This window comes from Urocitellus parryii, chromosome 7 (assembly GCF_045843805.1).
Source record: "Urocitellus parryii isolate mUroPar1 chromosome 7, mUroPar1.hap1, whole genome shotgun sequence".
NCBI classification, from domain to species: domain Eukaryota; kingdom Metazoa; phylum Chordata; class Mammalia; order Rodentia; family Sciuridae; genus Urocitellus; species Urocitellus parryii.
This window is the reverse complement of record NC_135537.1, coordinates 176,399,705-176,424,275: the sequence shown is the minus strand read 5'-3', so window position 1 is coordinate 176,424,275 and position 24,571 is coordinate 176,399,705. Positions and strand designations below refer to the sequence as shown.

General features: G+C 53.2%; 1 protein-coding gene across 2 annotated transcripts in view; it reads left to right on the top strand.

The window, feature by feature from the left end:
• The first annotated feature begins 4,190 nt into the window (after positions 1 to 4,190).
• Slc39a11 (solute carrier family 39 member 11) overlaps positions 4,191 to 24,571 on the top strand; it is a 328,353-nt gene continuing 307,972 nt past the window's right edge. For both annotated transcript variants that reach the window (XM_077800754.1, XM_077800753.1), the window contains exons 1-3: positions 4,191 to 4,275; positions 7,547 to 7,665; positions 9,987 to 10,025. In XM_077800754.1, coding sequence (XP_077656880.1) covers positions 7,558 to 7,665; positions 9,987 to 10,025 — 147 coding nt within the window. In that variant the 5' untranslated portion in view covers positions 4,191 to 4,275; positions 7,547 to 7,557. The remainder of the gene's footprint in view (positions 4,276 to 7,546; positions 7,666 to 9,986; positions 10,026 to 24,571) is intronic.

The window sequence follows — 24,571 nt, the reverse complement described above, 5'->3', positions numbered from 1 at the left end:
GAAGTGGATGGGTTTCCTCTTGCTGCTGTAACAAATGACCACAAACTTAGTGAGTTAAAACAAGACAAATTAAACAGCCTATAGTTCTGGAGGTCAGAAGTCCTACAGTCCTGGTATCTTCAGGGCCAGTTCCTCCTGGAGCCTCTCGGGAGACGCTGTTTCCTCCCCTTTTCCATCTCTGGAGGCTGCCTGCCTGCCTTGGCTTGTGGCTGCCTGTCTCTGAGCCCTGCTTCCATTGGTACATCTCCTGCTCTCCCTCTGACGGCTCACTCTTTTCCCTTAAAACGACCCTTGGGATTATGAGGCCCACCCTGATAATCCACGGTGATCTTCCCCCACAAGATCCTAATTTAATCACGCCAGCAAAGATCCTTCTGCCACATGAGGTGACACAGTCCCGAGTTTCAAGGGTTAGGATACAGATGCCTTTGGGGTACAGGAACATGATTCTGTCCGTCAGAGGAAGCTATTTGTTTTCCTGCTTAAATCCCTGAACATTGCTCAGAGATCATCCAAGCTTTGTGATTCTGAAGCTTATACAATTTTGAGGTCTAGTTTAAGGAAAAAAAATGTTGGTAAGAAAATGAAGCTTGCATTAGAATGAGAAAGAAATCACAGGTCCCCAGGCCTCTCAATCGGTCCTTATCTCCTAAGGTCTCTTTGCACCTGGCTCAGTGGTGCACGCACTGGTCTATAGCCTAGAAAGTCTCCTCCCTGAGCTGACAGCAGCCGCGGGTCCACCCTGCTCTCCCCACCAGGAGATTATCTCCTGTCCTCACTGGAGGGATACATCTAGAAATAGAAGGCATAGATGTTTTTATGAGGAATAGGAAAAGGAAAGAGGCAAAAAGAGGCCTTCAGTAGTGAACCTCCGTCTCACAGCACACGACACTCTGCCCAGGTCTTCTAGACCAGAAGCATCCTGGAGCCGTGGGTTGAATCTGTCTTTGGTGGCCTGTACCCAGTGCCACACATTGGCCTGTCACGTAGTAGGTGTGCAGTAAACAGTAAACATTTTCTGAGTGACTGAATGAACAGCAGGGTGTTCAAGTGCTGTCCACAGCTGTCAAGGAGCAGCTGAAGCAGAGTCCAGTTGCTCAGTAGTCCCCCTGGTCAACCTGCCAAAGACACCGGAAGAGCTTGAAGCAACAAAAGTAGAAATTGAGGGAAACGGACTGATGCTGATCATCTTCTTAGAGTGTTCCATGTTCAGTTAGGGGTGGCTTTTAATATTTAGTATCTTATTAAGCAGACAGTTGAGCAAGCCAGGGTTTGGATTTTAAAAGCCTACCACAAGGACCAGAAACTCCTCTAGGGACAATGGTTTTGTGTAGAGTCTGCAGAATCTGCACCCACTCTGTGCCCCTGGGTCATTTGTGGGGCAGATTCAGAATCAAATGTTAGATGCGGGGGGCGGGGGGAATAGATTGTTGACTTAGTTTCTCCTTCAAGCCCTAAAGGGCAGCTCTTCCCAGGCTCAGAGGAGTGGCTGGCGTCAAGGGGTCGTGGGCCCTTCTGGGTGAGGCTTAGGTAAGATGTCAGGTAGAACTTCCTCTTCATCTGTTCATCAGTCATTTTACAGAGCAAATGTCAAGGGCGAGCCCGGTCTGCCCCAGCAGTCAGGGAGTCCCTGCCCAAGCCCTCCCAGGAATTTCACATGGGGACTCTGTAATGTCACGGTGTCCTGATGCCAGCCTCGGAGCCTGACATCAAGACCCACAGGGCTAGAGGGAGTTGAACACGGATGTTTTAAGTGGAGGCCAGGGCAGAGCCTCGCTCCAGCAGCCGTGCAGGAGCACAGAGATGGCCGGACAGTTAACTCTCTTCCTCCTTGCGGCTCACGGTGGATCCGATGCTAACCAGAGCCTTGATGGATGCTTCTTGAAAGCACATTACACTGTAAGGAGGGATTTCTACCATCGTGTCGTGTCCTCCTGAGGCAGTTTATTCTGTGGTATTACTCCAGGTCTCACACATTGCTTTTTATCCTCTTGATGTTTTTTTGGGCCATTTTGTTGCTGGGGCTGGGTATCGACCGACCTGGTGGCGCCCCCTCAATGTCTCACAGGTGGGGGTGGGGACAGCATCGCCCTTGGCTGGGAAGCGCCGGGTGCCACCAGGAAAGCCTGATAGGAACACGGTAGGCTGGCCGGGCCGCTCCATGCAGTCTGCGAATATGACGGCTTCTCGCGGCTCTCAAGACAAAGTGGAGCCAGCAGATGTATCTTCTGTATCTGATGGACCCCTTCCTTCCATGAGTATCCAACATCTGCCCTGCACCGGGCATCGGGGGCACGGCGGGCCAAGGCAGGTGGGCGCAGAGCTCGCGGTGCTGGCATTTGGGGACCCAGCCCGGTGCGAATCTGGGAGAAATCTGCTCCAGGCAGAGGGAGGACAAATGCAAAGACCCTGAGTTGGGAGTGTGCCTGGTGGTCCCGGAGGAGGTGGACCCCTGAGCTGGGGTGGGGGTGGAGGGGTTTCAGGTGGTCCAGAGGCTGAGGGCGGGAGCTTGGGTTTCCCCCCAGGAGCGGCGAGGAGCCCTCAGAGGGTTTGCGACAGGAGACTGGCACTGCAGGGTTTGGGTCCTAACTCTGTGCAGAGGTGGCACAACAGCGAATCAGGAAGATCAACAGGTGGTCAGGGCAGGAAGGAGAAGTGGGGTCATTTCACAAGGTGGCCCCAGTTGAGATGGAGATAAGTGGATATAATCTAGACACATGAGAGGAATAATTTTCCAAATTCCTTAAACAAGCAGCCACTTCCCTAACCCCTCTACAGCGTGTCTATACGATGCCTGTTACGTTCACCTCCCGACCTGTCAGCAAATCTGAAAGCCGGCTCCAGCTGGGCTCATTGCCCGCATCAGGCAGGGAAGGCCCTGGCCACCCCAGCCCAGAGGTTCAACTCAGTCCTCAGGTCGGGTCAGTGGCCAGACGTACAAAAGGGCAGAGAAGGAAGGACGGGGAGGTGAAGCCACATCTCCCTTGCTGACCTCCGTGCACCAGGGTCCAGCAGAGGCCTGGGCGAGAGCAGATGCCGAGTGGATGTCTGTGGAGCCCTGAGCGAGGGAGTGGGGGAGGACTGCTGGCCAGGGCTGCAGTGCCTCACCCCGGGGCAGCGTGACCCAGAGGGAGACAGTGTCATCTCCTGACCCAGTGGGGGAAACTGAGGCTGAGAAGGCTGGGGAACCTGTCCAAGGGACCCATGTGCCAATTCTTCCCCATGGTCATTCTAAAGTTGGCTCTCAGTGGCTGTTCTACCTCTTCAGAGGAGAGAGAGAGAGAGAGAGAGAGAGAGAGAGAGAGAGAGAGAGAGAGAACAAAAGATGGGATCCACCCAGGACACTCTGACACACTGGGCTGGACCACTTTGTGCCACCCCATCCCTTATCCCACTCCTCCCTGCCCCAGTCTTCCAGGAGAGGTGCTGGCAGGGCCATGAGCCAGACCACATGACCAGGGCCACCCTCTGTTCTGCCGCCCTAGATTCCTGTGGTTCCCTTGCTGATCAGACGCCCCAGGACCTGTCTTATGGCCTTTGACACTTGCAGCAGCCCTGGATGTCTGCAAAACACCCGCCACTTTCTTCAGCCACTGCTCTGGGCTGTTGTGGTGCACTCCCTCCCTCCTCCAATTAATGGGGGCTTGAGGGCCCCTACTGGAGAGGACACAGGTAGGTGGCAGTGGAGGTCACCGTCAGGGTTTGGAGCTCTAAGGAAACATTTCCTTCTGGCCAACTCTGCACATCTTACTTAGGGAAGTGTGCAAGTCACAGGCAGTATGCATGTTTCTGGGAGGTGTGTGTGGGTGTGTGTGTGGGGGGTGTTTGTGAGATGTGCTGAGATTTAAGGGCCATTGGCCCAGGGAGCTATGCTGGTGCTGACGTCCTTGGGCCCCAGCACAACTGCGCTGCTGCTCACTTCCCATTGGCTCATGGAGACACACAAGCAGCATCAGGGACCTGGCACACAACTCTTTCCCTGGGTGTCTGTGACCTCCCCCAGGACTGGCGAAGGCTTGTGCACACAGACTGCTCTGCACTTGGCCTTGGAGCTCAGTTCTGCCCGCCCCGGATCTGTTCCCGAGCCTGCAGAAGGCTGTGAACCAGAGAATTTATTCTTCAGGCGGGATTTGCCAGTGGTGGCAGGGCGGGGCCTGGTGGCTGGAGGGACACGTGTGCTGGGAGGAAGGCAGGAAGTGACTCGGGAGTGGAGCTGGCCCCCGTGAGCGGCAGCAGGCTGATGGAAGTGGAGTGGGGGCTGGAGAGGGCACCCTAGTGAGTTGGCTTTTCTCTCCTTCAGCGCCTTTGGTGGGGCCAGAGCCTGGGCCCCCAGGACCAGAGTGTGAGACTTGAGGGTGTCCCTGGGGAAAGGAGGGATCGAGGAGAAGCAGGAGGCTTGCAGGTGGCCCGGCAGGGAGGAGTGCCTGGCCCTGCTCTGCCCCTCCAGGGTGAGCCTCGAGGGCAGTGACTGCACCTCCTCCAGTCTCTGCAGTCCTGGCTGCCCGCGGGTGGGTGGGGGACGCGGGATCCCCCGGGAGCAGAGGCCCCTCCCCCTGGCTTCTGAACTTGACTGGGATCTGGTTAACCTGCAGCAGGTTGCAGTGCGGCCTGAGACTGTGCATTTCTAACCACATCCCTGGTTCGCTGGTCCACGGGCCACACTTTGAGCAGCCAGACATCAGACGACTCTCCCAGAACCACTTTCGCCCCAACCTGAGACTTCTTGCTTCCCTGTGTGCCATCTCACTAGGACCTGGGCACACAGGTGCTGTGCCCACTTCTGCAGCCTCACCAGCCTCTTGAAGCTGACTCTCAGAAGGGAGCAACAGGTTTCAAGGGGCAGCAAAATAAAATAATAAGGGGAGCTCCACCAGCCTGGAGGGCCTTCCGGTGGCCCGCGCAGACTGTGCACAGGGGTGCAGGGGGGCCAGCGTGGGGGCTTCTCTGAAGCTGCAGTGGGCAGAGAATGAGCCTCTCTCCTGCCAGCCCCTCGGAGTTTAAGGTCTTCATATCCAGCTTCTGAGGGAGACTGAACCCCAGTGAAAGAGCTGCTTTGGAGGTGACGGGGCTTGGTGTGCCATGCTCCTAAGGTTGCTGGTCTGCTGTTGGAGAAACATTGTTCTCTGGGGACTGTACCAGCTGAGCCACCCCTGCTGTCTGTGCTCCTGGTCTTGGAGAGGTTGTACACATGTCAGTGTGCACCAGAATCCCTCGTGGTGGACTTGGTTCAGAGGCAATTCTGATCAGCAGGCCCGAGGTGACCTGAGAGTCTGCATTCTTAAGTAGCTCCCAAGGGGCCCAGTGCTGCGGGTCCTCGGGCCACCCTTTTGAGAAGTGAGGTTTTCTGTTTTCTTTTTTTTTTTCTTTACCAGGGATTGAACCCAGGGACTTTGAACCACTGAGCCACATCCCCAGCCTTTTTTATATTTTATTTTGAGACAGGGCTGAAGCTGCCTTTGAACCTGCGATCCTGATCCTCTTGCCTCAGCCTCCCAAGTCACTGGGATCACAGGTGTGTGCCACTGCACCCTGCCCGGGGCGGAGGTTTTCAGACAACAAATGGAAGAAGCTCCCCCAGGGGTGCTGGGCTAGTGTTCCCCTGACACTCACTGTTCCTGTTGGGCTAGAAAGCTTGTGGCTCTGGTCCCCTCTGGGTCCCTTCTTCTCACTTCTCAGGGTGCTCAGGTATTAATGGGGACAGGTTTAGAAGAGGGTTTTCCTATCCCACCTACCACCAGGACACCCATGAACTCCCGTCTGTTCACCAGCCCACAAAACCCACTTTGACTTTGGCCTTTTGGCAAATGAGGATTGTTTGCTCAGTCCCAAAGCCGTCAAAAGGCACATTCAACCACTGGGAAAAATAAAGAGGTGTTTTTGTTCCGACCCATCTTGGATGCGAAGTACGGAGAGGGTGATAGCTCTGTGCCTGTGTTTGTGTTTGAAGTTTTATCCTCTGGCAGCTAGAAGTAGGTGATTGGCGTGAGGATCCAGATGTCTTTGTGATCCAGTCACTCTTTCAGGGTGACTCAGTAAGACGATGGAGGTAAAGAGGTGGCTTCTTTTAAAAATGACTCCCTCCCATTAATTGCTATAATCACCACCCTGGGTTCTGTTTACACCTAGGGACCTCAGTCTGAATCCAAGGATCCTGTGTAATCGCAGAGCTCTCCTAGGATGAGGCCCAGCTGGGGCTTGCCTGGGCCCAGAGCCTTTCCTGGGTTTGAGCCTGGCAGTGCTGCTGAGCCCCTGGCCTGGGGGCCCCTGTCCACCCTCTGCCACAGTTTCTACCCAGGGTCAAGAGAGGCAGTGTCTTCACTCTTGATCTGCAGCCCAGGCCAGCGGGCTCCTCAGCACCAGGGCCTGGCAGGGCAGACCAGTAGGGTCCTGTCCAGGCCTGTGGGTGCTGGTGGGCCAATGGGGAGCTGAATGAGGCCTTTGAGACGAGGCTGCGGCCCCGTGTTTGTGTTCCAGGCCTCAGGCCTGTCCAGAAGGGCCTTGTAACTTTCCATGGGAGAGGTCAGCCTCACGGTCTTTCCAGAGCTGGGGGTCCTAGGAGTGTTAAATCTGGAGGAGGTGCTCTGGGCCCCCAAAGAGGGAAGGGCACTTGCCTCTCTTTTCTTGGTGGGCAGTGGTGTGCTGAGCTGACCAGGGAAAGGCCATTCCTGGGTCTGTTTCCTTGCCCTTGCCCACTGTACCGTCCAGGTAAGTGGGCCCTTTCCAAATATTTTTCAGGGGCCACAAAGTCCTGTTTCACAGGGGTGCCAGCTGTGGGAAAGCATCGCCCCTGTTTTTCAAGCAGAGAAAGATACAAACGAGGTGGGCCGGCCCGCACAGATAGAGCAGCCAAGATGCGTGGGAGGGCGGTGGGGGGCCAGGGCGAGACTTCCATGAGCTTGGCTTCAGGTGGCCCACGGAGGAGGCCCTGGGCTCCGTGATTGGAGAGGCGGAGGGCAGGCACTCCCGGAGGGCCCTGCATGAACAGAGACCCGCAGGCAGCACCACCTGGGACTCATGGAGGTGCCATAAAGAATCCAGCTGAGCACGAGCCCCGCACCACACCTGATGTCGTGGGCACGGGGCTGGAGGAGCCCGTGGGGGCGTGGAGACTCAGGAATCCCGTGGGCCAGGCCTGGGGCTACGGCTGGGAGCTATTAATGGTGTGATTGGGAGTTAAATGGAAGAGTTTAAAAGGGGATCTGAGGTGGTCACAGCTGCCTCAGACCGTCCGGGGGCCCTTCCTGGCTGCACGATCCACGTTCTTTGTGTTTCTTTTTGGGGCCGCTCAGTGTTGTGACCTCTGGCTGGGGCTCCTGGTCTCTTTCTAGGTGCCCCCATGTCTCTTTTTGGAGTTGGTGGATTTTCAACGCCTGGGGGGGCCAGGGTGGAGAAGTTTGACCCATGTGCTGGGTTGGCACAGCAGAAGGGTGGATCCCACCAACCCAGATGGAGGCGAGCTCAGCCAGGGGGCCCAGGACACTTGAGAAAACGCGTGTATCTCGGAAAGGGATACCAGCGGCTGACCCTCTCGCTCCTCTGCACACAGCCGAATCCAGCATGCTCCAGGGCCACAACCCCGTGTTCCAGGCCTTGCTGGGGACCTTCTTCACCTGGGGGATGACGGCAGCTGGGGCGGCTCTGGTGTTCGTGTTCTCTAGTGGACAGGTGAGTCCCTTGCTTCAGTTGTAAGGTTCTGGAGGTTTGTGGGACCCTCTTGGCGGCTCGTTCCGAGCAGGCCTGCTGGCCCCTGGAGGCCCCTGCCATGCCTGCGAGCAGTGGGTGGTGAGGTCTCTTCCCTGTCTCTCCTCCTGACTTCCTACCAGGCCAGGGGAACAGGTGTCCCCTCACGGCAAATATGCCACGCGCTATGTCGTCCTCTGCTGCCCAACAACCTGACTGCAAGGGCGTGGGATGGCAAACCCAGTCATGCAACCTCTGTTAGCCCGCTGCCTGGTTTCTACCTTCCCTCTAATTTGGAACAGGTGGTTCAATGCATGACCAGAGAAGATTAAGTTTCAGATGTGCCCGCCCTGCCCCTGGCCTTGTGCTAGCTGGGATGACGAAAACAGCCCTGGGGTGGGAAGGGGCTTTTTATTCCTGCTCCTTGGGATGATGCAGGCAGGCACACCTCCCGTCCTCCTGCAGACCACACGCCTGCCCGCTCCTGCCCCCACTGCCCCCACGTATCCTGATTATACCCCAACACCCTTGCTCTCTCAGGTCCCCCCAACCTAGTCCCACACCCCAGGGACCCCTGTATCCCCACATCTCTCCTCCTTCCCCCAGGCCCTACATCTCCGCACTTCTTGCTCACCCCTCCTCACGCCCCTGCCCCTCCACACCCACCCCCCATGCTTGAATTGTTCCTTTTTTTCCAACTCAAGCTCCCTCCACCTGGGCCGGGAGCCCCAGGGTCTGCCTTGAGTGCGGTTTCTACGTAGCTCAGCGCGAAGCTAGAGAAATAGTAGGGTGCACGTGAGCAGAGAGGAAGACACACCTGGGCAGCTGGCAAGTCAGCACTTTGTGTTAGAGACCAGTCCTTCCGGTGGATGTCAGCCATGAGACCCTGACTCCACCGCTGCACCAACCCCTCCCATCCTGGGGGTCCTGGAACCACTCCACCGGAGACTCAAAACTTAAACCTCACGACCCGGAGTCACAGGGCTCCCAGAATCTCAGTATGCAAGACACCCAGAGATGTCCAATTCACAGAACGTAGAATGGGGTTGCCAGGGCTAGGAGAGGACAGGGACTTGGTTGTGAGGAGGGAGCCTTATTTCTATGGCCATAGTGTCCTGAGGTCTCCATGTTGTCCCATGTGCCAGAATTTATTTTTTAATAAAGACTGAAGGATATGCCCCTGTATATGTAGACCATATTTTGTGAGTCCACCCATCTAGGATGGCCAGTAGCAGATCTTTTTTTTTCTTTTTTAATTTTAGCTATTTTTATTAGTCTTAACCTATTTTTTTGAGAGAATTTTTTAACTTATTTTTTAGTTTTCGGCGGACACAACATCTTTATTTGTATGTGGTGCTGAGCATCCAACCTGGGCCTCACGCATGCCAGGCGAGCGCGCTACCAAGTAGCGGATCTTTTTATTGGAATAGAAGATGCTCATAGAAACGTGCACATTTTTAAAATGTATGCTCCTCACAAATGTCCTTGAAACCAGAGTCCAGATCAAGTCCCCACCCGGCCCCCACCCCATCCAGCCACACCCCTCACCCCGTCCTCCACTCCAGGGGTGCTCCCTCTCCTGCTCTCCAGCAGTGGGGCTGGTCTTGCGTGTTCTGGTGCTTTATTTAGACAGAGTGGTGGTGGAGCGTGTGTCTGGCGGAGTGCACCCTATTTACTTTCCAGTTTACTTAACGCCCTGCCTGTTTGTGACATGTGTACGCATACAGTGTGTGTGCGCGTGCGTGCGCGTGCTTGCCATGTGGCGTTCTGTAACATGGATACATCCTCACTGGCGGGTGCATACTTTCCACTGTTGGTGGGGATTTGAGCAGTTTTCTGGTTGGGGGCTCTTGCATATCATGCCGCTCTGAATGTTTCTGTGATTGGTGAATCTGAGCAAGCATTTCTTATTACTCAGGAGAGGCACTTCCCATGGTGCCACCAAATCGTTCTCCAGCGTGGTCTTCCGGTTTGCACCCCCACTGTGTGAGGGTTTGGATGTTTCCTATGCCCCTCCCCAATTCTTGGTCGAAAAGGGCCAACTGCATCCTTGCACGGGGAGCCCCAGTCAGGGGCATAGGTGGGGTTGTGTCCTGAACATCCCCAGAAAAGACTTCTGATTGGCTCTGGGACTGATGGAAGGTTGTAAGTCTTTTCTTCCCTGGTGCTTGGCCCATTTTATAAACTCAGAGTTGACCAGCTCAGGAGTGGGCCCTGGCTCTCCTGGGCCTCACAGCCTCCTCTCGGCTCAGGACACGTTATCTCATTGTCCCTCGGAAACTGAGACACTTCTCTTTCATTTTCAGAGACGCATCTTGGACGGAAGCCTCGGCTTCGCTGCAGGGGTAAGTGGCACTTCTGGGGCAAATGGCAACCGAGGTGTGTGTGTGTGTGTGTGTGCGCGCGCGCACGCTGACATTTCTCCATCCAGCACCATCTCAGTCTCTCCCCATGTGATCTAGAGGCACCTCTGGGTTTGCTAATGGCTCCCTGTCCTCGCCAACTATGTGCATTTCCCCCCTCATCAGATGCCTCTCCTGCCCCTCTCTAGCCTGTGAAGGAGCCTTGCTTGAAAGCTGTCTCAGGATTTGTCAAAGAAATTTAGTAGGGCCTAGCACAGTCCTGGCCCGGTACACAGTTAGCACTAACCAAACATTCTCTTCCTCTCCTCTCCTCCCTTAAAAGGCTTATTTTAACTATGCAAAAAATGTGGAGAGAATCCTGGATCCATTCCAGGTGCCCATCGGTTGAACCTTGATAACCGCCTTTGCTAAATGCATTCTATCTACCCTCCAGCCTTTGGGGAGGTTAGGGTATTTTGTAAAAGCAATCTCGGCATCATGTAGTTCACCTGCAGATTCAATACACATGTCTCAATGACTTAGGAAAAAAAAGTAGTTGCCATGCCATTACCACACCTGCCAAAATTAACAGTGATTCCTTATAATCTAACACCCAGGCAATATGCAAATTTGCTCTTGCTTTTGGTGGCTCTGGAGTTTGAACCCTGGGATGCTGTACCACTGAGCCACACCCCTCAAGCCTTTTTTTTTTACTCTGCCTTGAGGCAGGGTCTCCCTAAGTTGCTGAGGCTGCCCTTGAACTGGCCACATTCCTACCTCAGCCTCCTGAGTCACTGGGATTACAGGCATGTTCTGCTGAGTTCATACTCCTCCATCTTTTCCAAGGGGTCTTCTAAGAATGTTCTAGAATTATCTTTTAAGTGTTGCCAGGTGTATTGGTGTACGCTTGTAATCCAAGTGGCTCAGGAGGCTGAGATAGGAGGATTGTGAGTTCAAAGCCAGCCTCAGCGAAAGTGAGGTGCTGAGCAACTCAGTGAGGCCTTTTCCCTAAAAACATACAAAATAGGGCTGGGGATGTGGCTCAGTGGTGAGTGCCCCTGAGTTCAATCCCCACAATCCACACCCCCCCCAAAAAAAAGAATTCTATCTTTTAAGTCTTTTTCTTCAACATTCTTAGTGTTTTTTTTCCTACATTAGTCACTTCTTAAAGAAACTGGGTTATTTGTTTCTAGAATGTTCCACACCCTGAATTTGGCCACTTTGTCATAATTTGTCCCCTTTCTCATAATTTGTCCCTCAGTCCCCTCTGTGTCCCTCTAGCTGGGAGTTGGACTTGGGGCTAGGTTAATTCAGACTTCATTTTTTGGGGCCTGGATACTTCAAGTGTCCCTGTGTATTCCAGATGTATCAGCCCCAGTAGGAGGCAGAGTATACCATGTTCACTTTCAGTGGATCAGGGTTTGGTTCCAATATGCAGTTTTTATAGTCCTGTGGTCTGGGGGTGGAGGGATTTCTCTGAGGTCATTTAAGTTAGCCACTGTCACACTAGGGCCTGTCCTTAGAGAACATGGGGACTTTGCAGCTGTACCCAGGTGGGCAGAGTGTTAGCAAAATAGTGTCTAGGTCCTCAGCTCCCAAGTGTTCTCTTCCTGAAAACGGTTCTGCCTGGGAGTACCCTGGAAGCTGCTCTCCTCTGCCTTCCCTGGGTCAGGTGCCCCCTCCCACCTCGCCCTCCCCCGATTACCTGGCCTAGGGGGCAGCGCCTCCAGGGAGGAGCAGAGGGCCCCTTGGAATGTTGGCTGCTGTGGAGACAGCCCAGACCCTTCACTCTTACCCCTGAAGATGGATTTAATCAAACTGTCAGGGGAGAGCTCCTTAAAATTGGTTTTCCATGGTGGGCCACTCTGGGATCTGGGGACTGTGACTTAACAAGAGCTCAAAGAACAATAGCACAACAGCTCAACCACCCCATCTTCTCATTCACTGGAATACATTTTCTCTTTTTTTCCTTCTCTTTATTAACATAAGCAAAGAAATAGAAATTAAATTGATGTTCAACCCTGTCTTATTCCAGCAATGCCACTTAATAATTATAGACCTATGAGTGAGTAGAAAAAGGCCCTTCTATTAATGCTCTTCCAAGAATATTTAGCTTTTCAATATTTCATAACTATAAAGTGGTATGCTCTGTTTTTGTTATGAATTTCTCCATTACTAGTCATAGTTATAATAATAGGTTCGTCCAGGAACTTAAATGTCAAGCTTACAAATGAGCCAAGTGGGGCTGGGCTTGTGGCTCAGTGGGAGAGTGCTTGCCTTGCATGCGTGAGGCCCTGGGTTTGATCCTCAGTGCCACATAAAAGTAGATGTTGTGTCCACCTACAATTAAACAAACCCAAATGAGCAGAGGGGAGGGAAACTGGATTTCACTGTACCTAAAGGGGATACACAGGTATGAAGTGTGAAGACCCCTACTCTGTTGATCAGGCTTTTGGGTGTCTCGCTGTAGTCTACTCTTGTAGGTCAGAAGTGTCACATGCCAAAAGACAAATCAAAAAATAAAAAAGGAAACCAACAAATTGAGTGTGTACTGGCCTTCAGGACACGTAGGAATAACTTATGATTTTTTTTTTAAGGAAACTATCATAAGACCACTATAGTTGCAAGTTCATGAGGGGCCCATGCACCTGAGCTTACACTTTCTGCACTACTGATGGTGGACCAAAGTGCTCTAGGCCCAGGAGCCTTGGCATCTACACATTTAAGTTAAACATGATCTAAAATAGTTTCACTTCTGATTTTTAAAGTGGTAGGAAAAAAAGATTCTAGAAGTTATATTTTTATCCAAAAACAAGTCATTTGCTTTTCCAGAAGTGACCTTGAATGTGAGTTGCACAGAAACTCCTGGCAGGTCCCCAGCAGGTCCCCAGATAGTACAGAAAAGGCTAAAAATCCTGGAGTAGGAGACACTTGGATGCTAACCCAGGGAGCCTCAGTGGCATTGATGACTAGAAGGCATTCTCACATGTGTGTCTCCAAACCAGGGCAGGACCGTAGAGCCCAGGAGCCCTGAGCAGTGATGACCACCTGGACTTAGGAATAATTTATATTTGACATGGATGAGCCATTGACTGGGGCAGTGGTTGTCAGATTGGCAGATTTGCTCCTGGGGATGACTGGCACCTTGGGTTGTCTCAGCTGGCAGCTAGTGGGTGGAGGCCAGGGCTGTGTCACAACTGCAAAGGACTCACCAAGTGTCAGTGCTATGGACGTTGAGATGCCCTGGCCTAGCACATTTTGCTGTTACCTGCCCTATAGAATGTTTACAAACTCGGTGGAAAGTTCTTAAGACCCCTTGCCGTCTTACTTCTATAGTCAACCCTGTGTGTGTCCTGGGACATTTTGTCACCCACAAATGCATGACACTGGGAACTCGACAGTTGAACTGAGTACAAACCCTGTCTCTGCTCACCATGTAATGCTGAACAATTTATTTAAACCACCTGTGCTGCAAAGTGGGAGTGAATCTTAGTATCTGGTACATCCCTCATAGGAGCACTGTAAAGATTAGATGATTATTAAATTATTTTAATAATAACCTGATACCTTGTAGGCAGTAGGAGGATGGTCGAGGGCCATGGTGCCTGGTACCCTAAAGGCTTTGCTCCCTGTCCCAGTCCTGGAGGCTTTGAGTTAGTCGTGACAAAAGCAAAACTGGCCGTGAGTTGGCTGGAGGGTCCATTCCATCTCACAATTGTCTGTACAGCCTGTTACACTGTTTCACTCCCACTTTGCAGTTCTCCAGTGGGTTGGACGCCATCTCTACCAGAGTATGTACATTATAGCTTGTCTGATGTAATGCCACAGTGACACATCTACCCACTGTGTAATTGTTCACCAAACTGTTTCTATAAGAGATTCCTGGGATAAAGGACATATGTATTTTAGACATGCTGGGGAGCATATTTCACAGGTGGTTCTTCTCATTAGCAGGACCTTGGAAGCATGAACAGTTCTCCTTAAATGATTCCTCTTGGAATCTCTGCCTGTTTTTCTCCAGATTTCTTAAATCTCTCTCCAAGTCTCCAGTTATCATTGTTTTTGGTACCAAGCTTGGTCTTGAATTTTGCTTTAACTGCAAACTTCACAGGGAGAACTCTTAAGGGAGTCCTTATTCCCTGTTAGCATCCTAGAGTACTAAAACTTTAAAGCTGGAGAAGGTTTCAGATGATAGGAATACCTAATACTTATTGAGCCCTTATTGTGTTCATGATGCTCAGCCAAGCACTTTAAATAGATCATCTAATTTAATTTTTATAGCAATCCTGTGAGGTATATACCAGGTACTATGATTCACTCCCATTTTGCAGGCACAGTAGGTTTAAATATAATTGTTCTGCAATAAATTGTGAACAGAGACAGGATTTTCACTGAGTCTGACTGTGGGGCTCCTACCCTTAAACCACAGTGCCTCTTAGATCATGTCTGGTACAGCTGCCTCTATTTACAGACAAGAAATGAGCTTAGGGAGAACAATGACTTATCCAGAGCTGAAAATCGCTAGACAGCAGCAGAATGAGGACCACACACAGCCGAGAGGCCAGGGACTGCCAGCATTTAGATGAGTGAGCTTGGGCAAGCTCCTTGGTCTGCCCAAGTCTCTGTCGACCCTCCTGAGCAGGCAGGACACGGGACTGGCTGGTTCATTAAGAGCTTCCTGGCTCTGCATGTTAAAGGGGTGAGCTGCAGCACTGGTGGGCACACATCTTTTCATTGGAAGACAACTGCGCAGTGTTTCAGTTTGATTCTGGGTCACCTACTCGGGGATGTTTTAGTGGTAAACTTCACCATGGAGTTGAATATTCTTTCATGGACTGAGAAAGTTATCCTGGTCCCTAAAGATACAGAGATGAGTTTGGAGGGGCTGAAACATGGAGGATCACCATATTAGTACTCTTTGCCCTGGATGGTGTGTGTTTTTTGTGAGGCTCAAGTCGAGGAATTGCTATATCGGTACACATTCTCGGCACAGGAGAAGGCCGACCGATTGGGAAGCTGGCTTCTAGGCATGAAAAGGCAGTTTGCTACTTACACTCTTATCTCATAGGGAGCTGTTTCTTATGACAGGGTTTTCTTGAGATTTTGGCCAAGTCTGCTTTTTGTGCAGCAAGTGGTGAATCACGTTTTCTCCAAATAACTGGCTCACTGTTGGAGGTCGGCGGTGGCCTCTGAGTGTGGGTGGCCAGCTGTTCCTCATTTACACAGAACTGGGTGGAAGAAAGGGACTTCAATCGTGGGATGTGGGATTCGGGAAGGAGATTTTAGCCAGGGCTACTGGCAAGGTTTATTCTACAGTAAATATGAGAGGGGAGGTCTAAGGGATGGAGCAGCCATTGAATTGAGTGTTTAGAAGTCCTAGCTTCTAGACTTTGTCTCTGCAGATCCCAGATTGAGAAATACTTCTCTTTTCCTTATCAACTGAGGTGGGGAAGTCTGGTATGTTCTAATGGAGATGCTTCATGGCTCTTAGAATGTGAGGTCTTTGGATTGCACTGAGATGGGCTGGGACGTAGCTCCGATGCCACAAGACACTGCGGGAGGAAGGAGTGGCCTGTGGGGATTCTGAGGGGAAGGTCACTGCTACCTGTTTCTGAGCCAGGATTTTTTTAATTAGAGAAACTGGGAGAAACTGAGGACTCGTTGGTGACCTCCCAGACGGTGGCCCTCCAGGGAGGAGGGAGATGGAGAAGGCTTGGTCTGATCCCACCCCTGGCATCTCTTAGATGAGATGGGTTGTCTCAGAAGGTTCTGGGTGCTTGTTCAGGGTGGATCTTTTATATTTGCTCTTTAAGGATTTTGGGAACCCCAGAGCCTCCTAGATTCTACCCTCTTGTTCTGAACTGGGATGCAGTGGCCAGGGAGATGGTGCTTGTCCATCCTGGAGCTAAGGCCCCTTCCCCCCTTAGGTGGGCACTCGGCAGAGTGTCATCAGTATGGGCTCTGCACTGGGCAGCTTGCCAGCACTAGAGAGATCCCGAGGCAGTTAGGCTTATTTTGGCTCATGGTCTTGGAGATTCCAGTCCATGACCAAACGGCCTTATTCTTTGAGCCTGTGATGAAACGGCATATCATGGCAGGAAGACGTGGTGGAGTAAACATCCCAGTTCCTGAGCCAGGAAGCAAAAGAGGAGGAGACCAGGGTCCAATTATCCCCTTCAAGGGCATACCTAGCCTCCCATGAGGCCCCATCTCCCAAGCTTCCACACATCTTCCAGGAGCACCCCCCTGGGTGTCGATTCCATTACACATGGACCTGGTGGGGGCACTTGGTCCTGCCTGCCCTGGGGTCCCCTTTGACAAGCCCAGTGTGCTGTCTGTGCTGCATGAAGACGTGGTGGGTGGGCCTTCTCTAACCCACCTCGTTCCAGGCCTTGGCACTGTTATGGGCTCCTGCCACTTCCTCCATGTTGCTTCCTGCATGGTGGTGCCCCAAGACGCTGGCACTTACTCTAAACCCCCATAATCGGGGGCAGGGCCTTAGGCTTGCATGGTGAGGCCTTTGGCATTTTGCTTTAGGATCCCGAGAGGCCAGTTTCCAATGGAAAACCTCCTGACTTTTCTGACTCTGGACCTGGACCCCAAACACAAGTGCTCTCTGGGCTCAGTGGCTCTGACAGTGCTGTCCTTCCTGCCTCCTGCTCCAGTGGCCAGGACAGCAAGTCTTACTGTGAGAAGAGAGGGCAAGGTGAGGGTGCAGGAAAGGCAGAAATGCTCGGGAAGGGGACAGATGATGATGATTATGGTATTTTTTTCTTTTCAATTTCATGCTTCAGATTTCCAGTGTCATTATAAACATTGAGGGGGAGGAAAGGATATGCATCACCTTCTCTCCTTGGTGACAGAAAGTGACAGTATTTGTCTTGGTGGAGGAGCCCTGCTGAGTGCCGGAGGTGTGTGGCCCCGAGGCCCACCACAGCCCCCTGGATGGTGGCCTCCCTTCCCCCGCCCCTCCCTGTCCTTCCTCCCCTCCTCTCCCACCACGTTCATGCTGCTTGAGTGGCCACTGATGGCCTCCGTTCTCTTGGCCCAGAAGGCCTGCATTCTGCTGCTCCTCTGTCCTGCCTACAAGCCTGGACCTACTGTGTCCTCAGGGCTGGAGGGTTCTCTTTGGGATATCTGCTCCCCCTCGTCTGGGGGCATGCTTCCCTGCTCCCATGAAGGAGGTGGTGGGAGTGAGGCAGGTGATGGTCAGAGTTAAAAGGGCCTAAAGATTCAGGTTAAAGAGATGAGTGCTCCTAGGTCACAAGAGCTCTACGTTTTTCTGTGGGAACAGGTGGATGTTTAGTTGGTATTCCTTGAAGGTGACTGACTCAGTCATCTACCCACCCATGTATCCACCCAAGCAACCATCCACCCACCCTTCCATCCATCCATCTGTCCACCCAGCATTTAATTGAGAACCTGCCCTCTTCCAGCCACTGTGCCACGCTGGGGATTTGAGGAAGCAATGCGGGGAGACGTTTTCTGTTTCTAAGGAAGTTGTGACCTGGGGGAGAGTGCAGGCTACACTGCTGGTCTAGATCCTGCCTGCTGCCTGTTTCGTAAATAGATTTATTGGTATGCAGTCACACCCATATGCAGACACCTGTGCGTGGCGGCCTTTGCAGTCCTGTGACGGCATTGAGCAGATGCAGCAGGACTCTGCTGCCCACGAGGCCAGTATTTACTCTTTGGCCCTTTATAGAAAGTGATCTGTCCCCTGTGCCATGTTGGTGGCAGGGCTTAAGTTTTTTTTTTTAAATTGGTGCATTATAATTATCACCATGGTGGGATTCATTGTTGTGTGTTCATACATGCACACAGTAGGACAGTATACACACAATAGGACAATATACACACAGTAGGACAATATACTTTAGTCACTGTCACTCCCCTGTGTCTCCCCTCTTGGCGGGTTTTTTTGAGGCCTGGTAGCCTGAGCCAGAGTGCCTAGGACCACAGCTCTGTGCCATTATGGCTCAGCTGGAGCTCTCGGAATAGTCCCTAAGGTAGTTTCCTGGAGGACACCTGGCTTCCTGGTGGACCTTCTAAAAGGGCCTGCCCTTGGCTCCCCTTTGCTGGGCGGGCCTTTGAAGACTGCAGGGATGGCTCTGAGGTGAAGCATGGTGGATTCTGTGGGCCCTGTTGCTCTTCGTGCCACGCCAAGGCCTGGTGCTCAGGAGAGCTGGCTGGGGGCATTAGTGTGCCGTAGGAGACTGAAGGAAACTAGGCCTCCCAGCTCAAAGCCAATTCGAATTTGCAGCTGGCATTAGTGTCCTTGGTGAGCAGAGCCAACGTGACCCGTCGTCCCTGTCAGTCCAGTTCTCTCTGGCTTTGGGGCAGTTCCTTCCTACAGATGCTGTTTCTGCACCTGGTTGCACATTGGAATCACCTGGGGGAGCTTCCCCTCCCTCCTCCATGTCCTGCACACCCCAGACCAACCACATGAGAACCCTGGGTATCGGAGGTGATGGCCAGCGTCTCATTGGGGGGTTCTTCCTGCCCAGGAGGATGTAAGCCACCCTAAAACTTAGTCTCAAATAATTAGTGAATAACAAAACACAAAGAGCCAGAAATATATTTACAAAAGTGAAGCCCCTGAGAGACCTAGTCCACCGGGGATGGAACTAGACAAAAGATGGCTCCAGTGCCCTATTTAAGGGGGGACACCAAAGATAGTGGTGAGGTTTCAAGGGTGGAGTCTTGCTTCGAGATATCTAGTCAGCAGGTTGATTGACATCTTGGCAGGGCACACCCATCTTGGTGCTGTGTGGGATCTGGCAGAGCTGGAGGGGGAGGTCCACCTGCATCAGGTGGTCAGTCCGTGTGGGGGTGCCACGGGAAGTTCCCAAGGCCAGACTTATCTCCACATTAGGCTACGATGAGCAACACGGTCCTCACACAGCCCTCGGAGGGCTCACTACCCTCCGTGTAACAAGGGTATGGTTAGAGGGTATGGTTAGAGGGGTGGGAACTGCCACAGGTCATTTTTAGAGCTTCCCGTGAAGGCACGGTTCAGCCAAAGCCAGGAACTCCTCTCCTAAAGGGGCTGTGGCTTTTGAAGGTTGAGCTGGGGTTTGGAAGGTGCAGACTCCAACTAGCTGTCGACACTCGGGACTGGGGTCATGCTCAGAGGCAGTGGACATGGAGGATGGAGCCCTGGAGCGTGGCAGGGGAAAGCCGGGTTGGAGCAGTGCCTCTGCCCCTCGGCTGCAGCCCATCTGCTGAGGCGCCTGTGGCCATCTAACATGAACTTGACCGGGAGCCTGGCTCCCACTAGCCTGGAGGAGCAGGCAGCTGTCAAACACCCTGGTTACTCTACAGTTGGTCAGCTGGGCACAAGGCTCTTACTCTGCTCCCTGGTGCTTGCAGAAGGACGGAAGGCAGGGCCTTTGCTGCTTGGGAAGGCGTGATCTTGACTTTCAGCTCTCATTTGCCGCACAGTCCTCGCTGGATTACACATTCTGTGTGAAAACTCGGGACTGGGAGGGGCTCCAGGAAGCCAGCTCTGGCACCAGGCACCAGGCAGGGCAGTGCTTCACAGAATGCAGACAGATGGAGTGTGGAGAGGACTCGTGTGAACCAAGCCTTCACACTTTCTTTGTAACCTAATTGAGTGTTTAGCTGGCTTATTAGAAAGTCCTGGATCTCGCAGTCTTGTGCAACTTAAATAACAGAGGAGCTGACATCATTTTTCTTTTGCATCTTAGCCCCGATCCCATTAAAAAGCACTGAGTGTCAGTTCTTTTGAAAGACAGGCTTTCAGGGTGTGCAGGATAGGAGGTAGAGCTGGTGTCGTTCTGTCCTTTAACCTGTGTGTGTCAAGGCAAATCTCGACACGCGTTATTAGTACAAGTGCTTTGTGAAAAGGCTGCTGTCGAATAGCACATGATTGCTTTTTAGTGTTGACTTGCACCCAGGAGAAGAGCCAGTAATCAAAGCTTTGTCAAGGGCCAGTGAGATTTTGGAGAAGGCCAAACGTGTGTCCTATTTGCAGAAAGGCCACTGGTGTTCTCCAGCAGGACGCTCCTGGGCAGGAAGAACCCCCCAATGTGGGAGCCGCAAGTGCATTGTCTTCAGGCGGATCCACCTACCATTTAGTGAGCACCTACTATGTGCAGACATGGGGGAGTTTGTAAGAAGCAAGCTGTGATCCCTCCCTGCAAGGGGCTCAGTGCTGCTGGGGAGAGGGATTGTGGGCACCTGTAGTCTGAAAGAGGTCAGCATGTGGCCCATAGGAAGGTAATAAAGGTAACGAACAGAAGGTGCCAGGAACCCAGGGCCAGGAGGGTACTTCCTGTTGTGGAGTTGAGACGTCCCAGCTGAAGCTCGGATGGGCAGGTAGGTTGGGCTTCTATAGGTGGAGAATGGGGATGAGGGCAAGGAAAGGCATCTCGGGCAGAGGGAACAGCACATTGGAAGCACATGAAGGCCCGTGGGCTGGTGGGAAGTGGTGCTGGAGAGCGGGCCGAGCAGGGCGACTTGGAGTGCTGTGGAAAGGGTTGGTGCTTTGTGCTCCAGGCTGATGGGCTGTCCCTGGAGGTTCTTGAGAGGGGACCCCAGCAGAGCTGTGCTGCTGGGAATGCATTTGCCTGCCTGGGCCCAGGGAGCAGGCAGGGAGGCTGGCAGCTGCTATAGGGGCAAGGGGCAGTGAGGCCTGGCTTTGGGCAGAGGTGGAGAGAGCGAGGGAGCGTCCTGCTGGAGAACCCAAGCACTGTCCTTGGTGGTGAATATGGCCAGAGGGCTTCAATGCTCCTGTGGGAACTGGGTCCCCGGGCCCCCCGAAGGATGTGACATGGCTGTTTGGCTTATGGACTAGTGGAGATCCTGCTAGACACGAGGAGGGGGTCTCTTGGGCTTGCTGCAGCCTTCCTCATCTGAGGGGGCTGTACTTTGGAATCTGCATGTGATGGGGTGGTCGCCATGGCAACCTGGCACCTACAGCTAGCTGAACTGATGGTGGTTTCCTATGGCTCTGCTTTTGGTGATCAGTATTCATCAGGATTAGACTTGACGGAGAGGAACTGAGACTTGCAAAATAGTGGCTCAAACAAGAAAGATCCCTGTCCTGTAGAATTCTGGAGGACATGGCTAGGAAAACGGGATCATGGAGTCGCTAGGGGTTCACGCTCCAGTTTTTCCTCCCTGCTTTGCCATATAGAGTAGCCTTTGTCTTTCTGGTCTAAAATAGATGCTAGAGCTCTGGTCATCACATCTGCCTCCCAGACAGTGAAATGGTAGGGTGCCAGGAGATTTCCTGCAAGCTCAGCATGACAGCTCTCCTTGCACTTTGTTGGACAGAATTTATTCATGTGAACACAGCTGCAAGGAAGGCTAGGATACATGGTCCTTCAGCTCCGCAGCAATGTGCCTCGCCACTGGGATTCCATTACTGAAAGCGAGGGGACAACAGAAACTGGAGTGGCAGTGAGCACACTTGGTTACACAACCTGCCGCAGAGAACTCTGAGCCCTCGTGCTGTTATTGATTTGCCTTCTCAGTTTTCATGTTTTCAAAATGAGTGGTGTCCTTACTTTTAACTGGCCTCTTTCTAAATGGAGGAGTAAATCACATGAACTTGGTAAGAAACTTGAGTACTATGAGGGTGTGTGATCAAAATCCCTGTCTCTATCAGCCAAGTTGTGGGGTCACAAGAGACGGCCTGATTCGATCCTGTGGGAGGAAGATGGAACTGTGTTGGCACCGGGGTGAGAACGGCCTCCAGCCCTGGGAGGCTCGGGATCGGGGGACCCCCGGGCACCTGGGTCTTTTCCACCTCCTGGCCACGCTCTGCCCTGTGGGGCTCCACTTGAGGTATCCAGCAGCGTCCTCTCCTCAGGCTCTAGTCCAGAGGAGAGGTTGGGTTCTTCAGCTCTGGCGTAGCTGGCGTGGAGTTTCCTGGTCTGGGAGTGACTGGCCTGACTCGGGTCATGTGTTCATCCCTGAAGGCTGATCCCTGTTGCCCGGGGGACGTGTGTACAGTGGCCTGGCCCAGCCACATGGCTTGGCCTCCCTGCCCACATTAAGTCAAAGGCGAAGAATGGGAGGAGGTGGTTCCTCCAAAGAAATCAAATACTGTTGCTAAGGGGTAACGGATGCTGGACAGCCAAGGGACAGTAATGCATGGAGACAGGTGGACGTCCTGCCCCTGCAGGTGCCCACCCCTCACTGATGCCCTGCCCCCTGCCCTGCCCAGCAAACAGCCTTTGGAATCTGTGTCCCGTGGAGCTTCCCCAGCTTTCAGCCTATAGGCCACACCGTGTGCTCCCTCCTGTGAGGTTAGAGACCTCTGGACCATAGCGGCTTCAGACACCAAGGACTTAATTTCTTATGGCTCAGGGTGGGCTGGGCTCAGCAGGGCAGCTCTTCTGCCTGTCCTGCATGGGATGATTGAGGTTGCTGTCACCGGGCAGCTCCCTTAAGCTGCCGGTGGAAGGGGGCTGCACCCACAGATCTGGGGCCTTGGTGCCACCCGATGACTGGGCATCTGCACGGTGGCTCATGGTTCATGCCTGGAGACCGAGACTCAAACTGGAAGGAGACCACTTTGGCCACCTTTTATTGGCCAAAGCAAGTTTCAAGGCCAGCTCAGATTCAACGCATTGGGAATGGACCCTCCTCCTTGGAGGAAGGAGCCTGCAGAACACGGGGGCCCTGCTCGACCCCTCAGCACCTCCCCTTCCAGAAGGGACAGCTATTGGAAGGCCGTTTGCAGGCAGCCGTCGCGTCTGTATCCCGCTTCTGTTGGTAAGTAGTGGGGCACGAGCCCTTTCAGGGCCCAGACCTGTCCCAGGTGTTCCGGATCTTCCGCATCCCTCAGTAGGGAGTGAGAAACAAGCTCATCTGTCCAAACCCAAAGACGGGACTGAGGGGCCAAAGGTGCAGGGGCAGCGGAGCTTTTACTGACCACCTTGCAAGATCGGGTGGCAGGGAAAACCCAGTGCAGTGACGATCAGCAGTCCCTCCCGGTTCCTCACTGGCTGAGTACCACGGGGTGCACCGTCTTCCAGAACATGGCCTAGGTTTCACCGTCTTTTATTGGGTTAATTAAATCAATGTCCCTTTAGGTGGCCCCACCTCCCTGTGCTCCTGTGGCGGGAGAGCCTTCTGGGGGTGCTGCCCCTGGTATGAGCACAGCTCTAGCTACGGAAGTTACTATTCCGTAACATTTCTGTTGGTTGGGCCACCCCCCTCCCCCACTGTCATCAAGGGTCGCCAGGAGCCTGGGCTGTGGCTCTGCCCCCTCTGTAGGCTGTGGTTCTGTTGTGGGAGTTCACCGCTGGTCACTTACCATCTTGCCGTCCCCCTCTGGCTGCCTTTCTCATATCCCAATTTTACAGTAAAATGCTGCATTCTGGAAACGGACCCGTGGGCTTCTCACACGGGGAGGCTCTGTCTTATTTAAAATCTTAGTGTATGGCTGTGAAGCGGCTTTGCAGGGGGTAGCTTGACCCCCGTCACTCCAGAGGTGTTAGGCCCGAGCAGCAGGACAGTGTCAACCAGTGGCCATGTCCTGTCCCTCCTGTGGTCCCCTCCAGGATGGTGGGAGACGTGGAGGGCCCAGGATTGGAGGATGCTGGCTGCACATGCTTACGCCCGCTCCCTCTCCCAGGGCTGGGGGGGTCTGCTGGCCCAGGGCTGGGCACCGAATGGAGCCAATTTTTTCTTGATCTCCTTCCTCCCTTCCCTCCTGATGGCTCCCACCCGATGCCTGGGTCCTGGAAGTCCCCTTGGGCAGTTTGGTAATGTTGCTGCTCTACTTGGAGGAGAGGAAGCCTCTCGGGGCAGGAGAATGGCCTGGAAACAGAGCTCTGCTCCCACACAGTCATAAAACGAGTCGCAGCCCAGATGCACCCTGGCTGTGCCTGTGGCAGGCCGCTGGCCACCCCTGCGCACAGTGCAAGTCCTTTAACCTCCAGGCGGCTCAGGGCTGCACAGTGCTGGTCTCCTCCTCCCACCTGCTGCGGAGGCCTGGCAGGTAAAGCCTGGTGGCAGTGAGCCCTCTGGAGAAAAGGGAACAAAATACCAGGGCGGCAGGCATCTGAATGGCTTGCTGGTGGAAGCTGGTCTGCGCCTGCCTCTTAATTCCACGTCTGACTTTGGGGGCCATGAGCCTCTGCTGCATTTCCCAGGGTCGTCAATCAGGAAAGGGGCAGCTGGGAGGACCCGCACCTTGCTGCAGGCTGAGGGCAGGTCCCCCTCCCCTGCGGATGTTCTCTTTCTGCTTCCCTGTTGCTGTAGCATCTCTTTGGAAGGCTTCATTTCCGAAGCTCTCTCCTTCCTGTGAAGAAATGAACCACGAGAGCCCTGGGGCTAAGTGAGTTAGTGCCAGGAGGGTGGAAAAAAAGTCCATCTCTTAAGTGCATAAACAAGGGAAAACGGATTAACGTTGTGCTTAAGATGGAGGACGGGATCCAGCCATTGCCTGGACAGAAACTTTTATTAAGTAGATTGCAGATTGGAACTTGCTCGACATCTGACTGTGCGTGCAGAGCTCCATGGGGAGAGGCTGTCTGAGGTGATGGCAAGGAATACTTGCATCTTAGGGG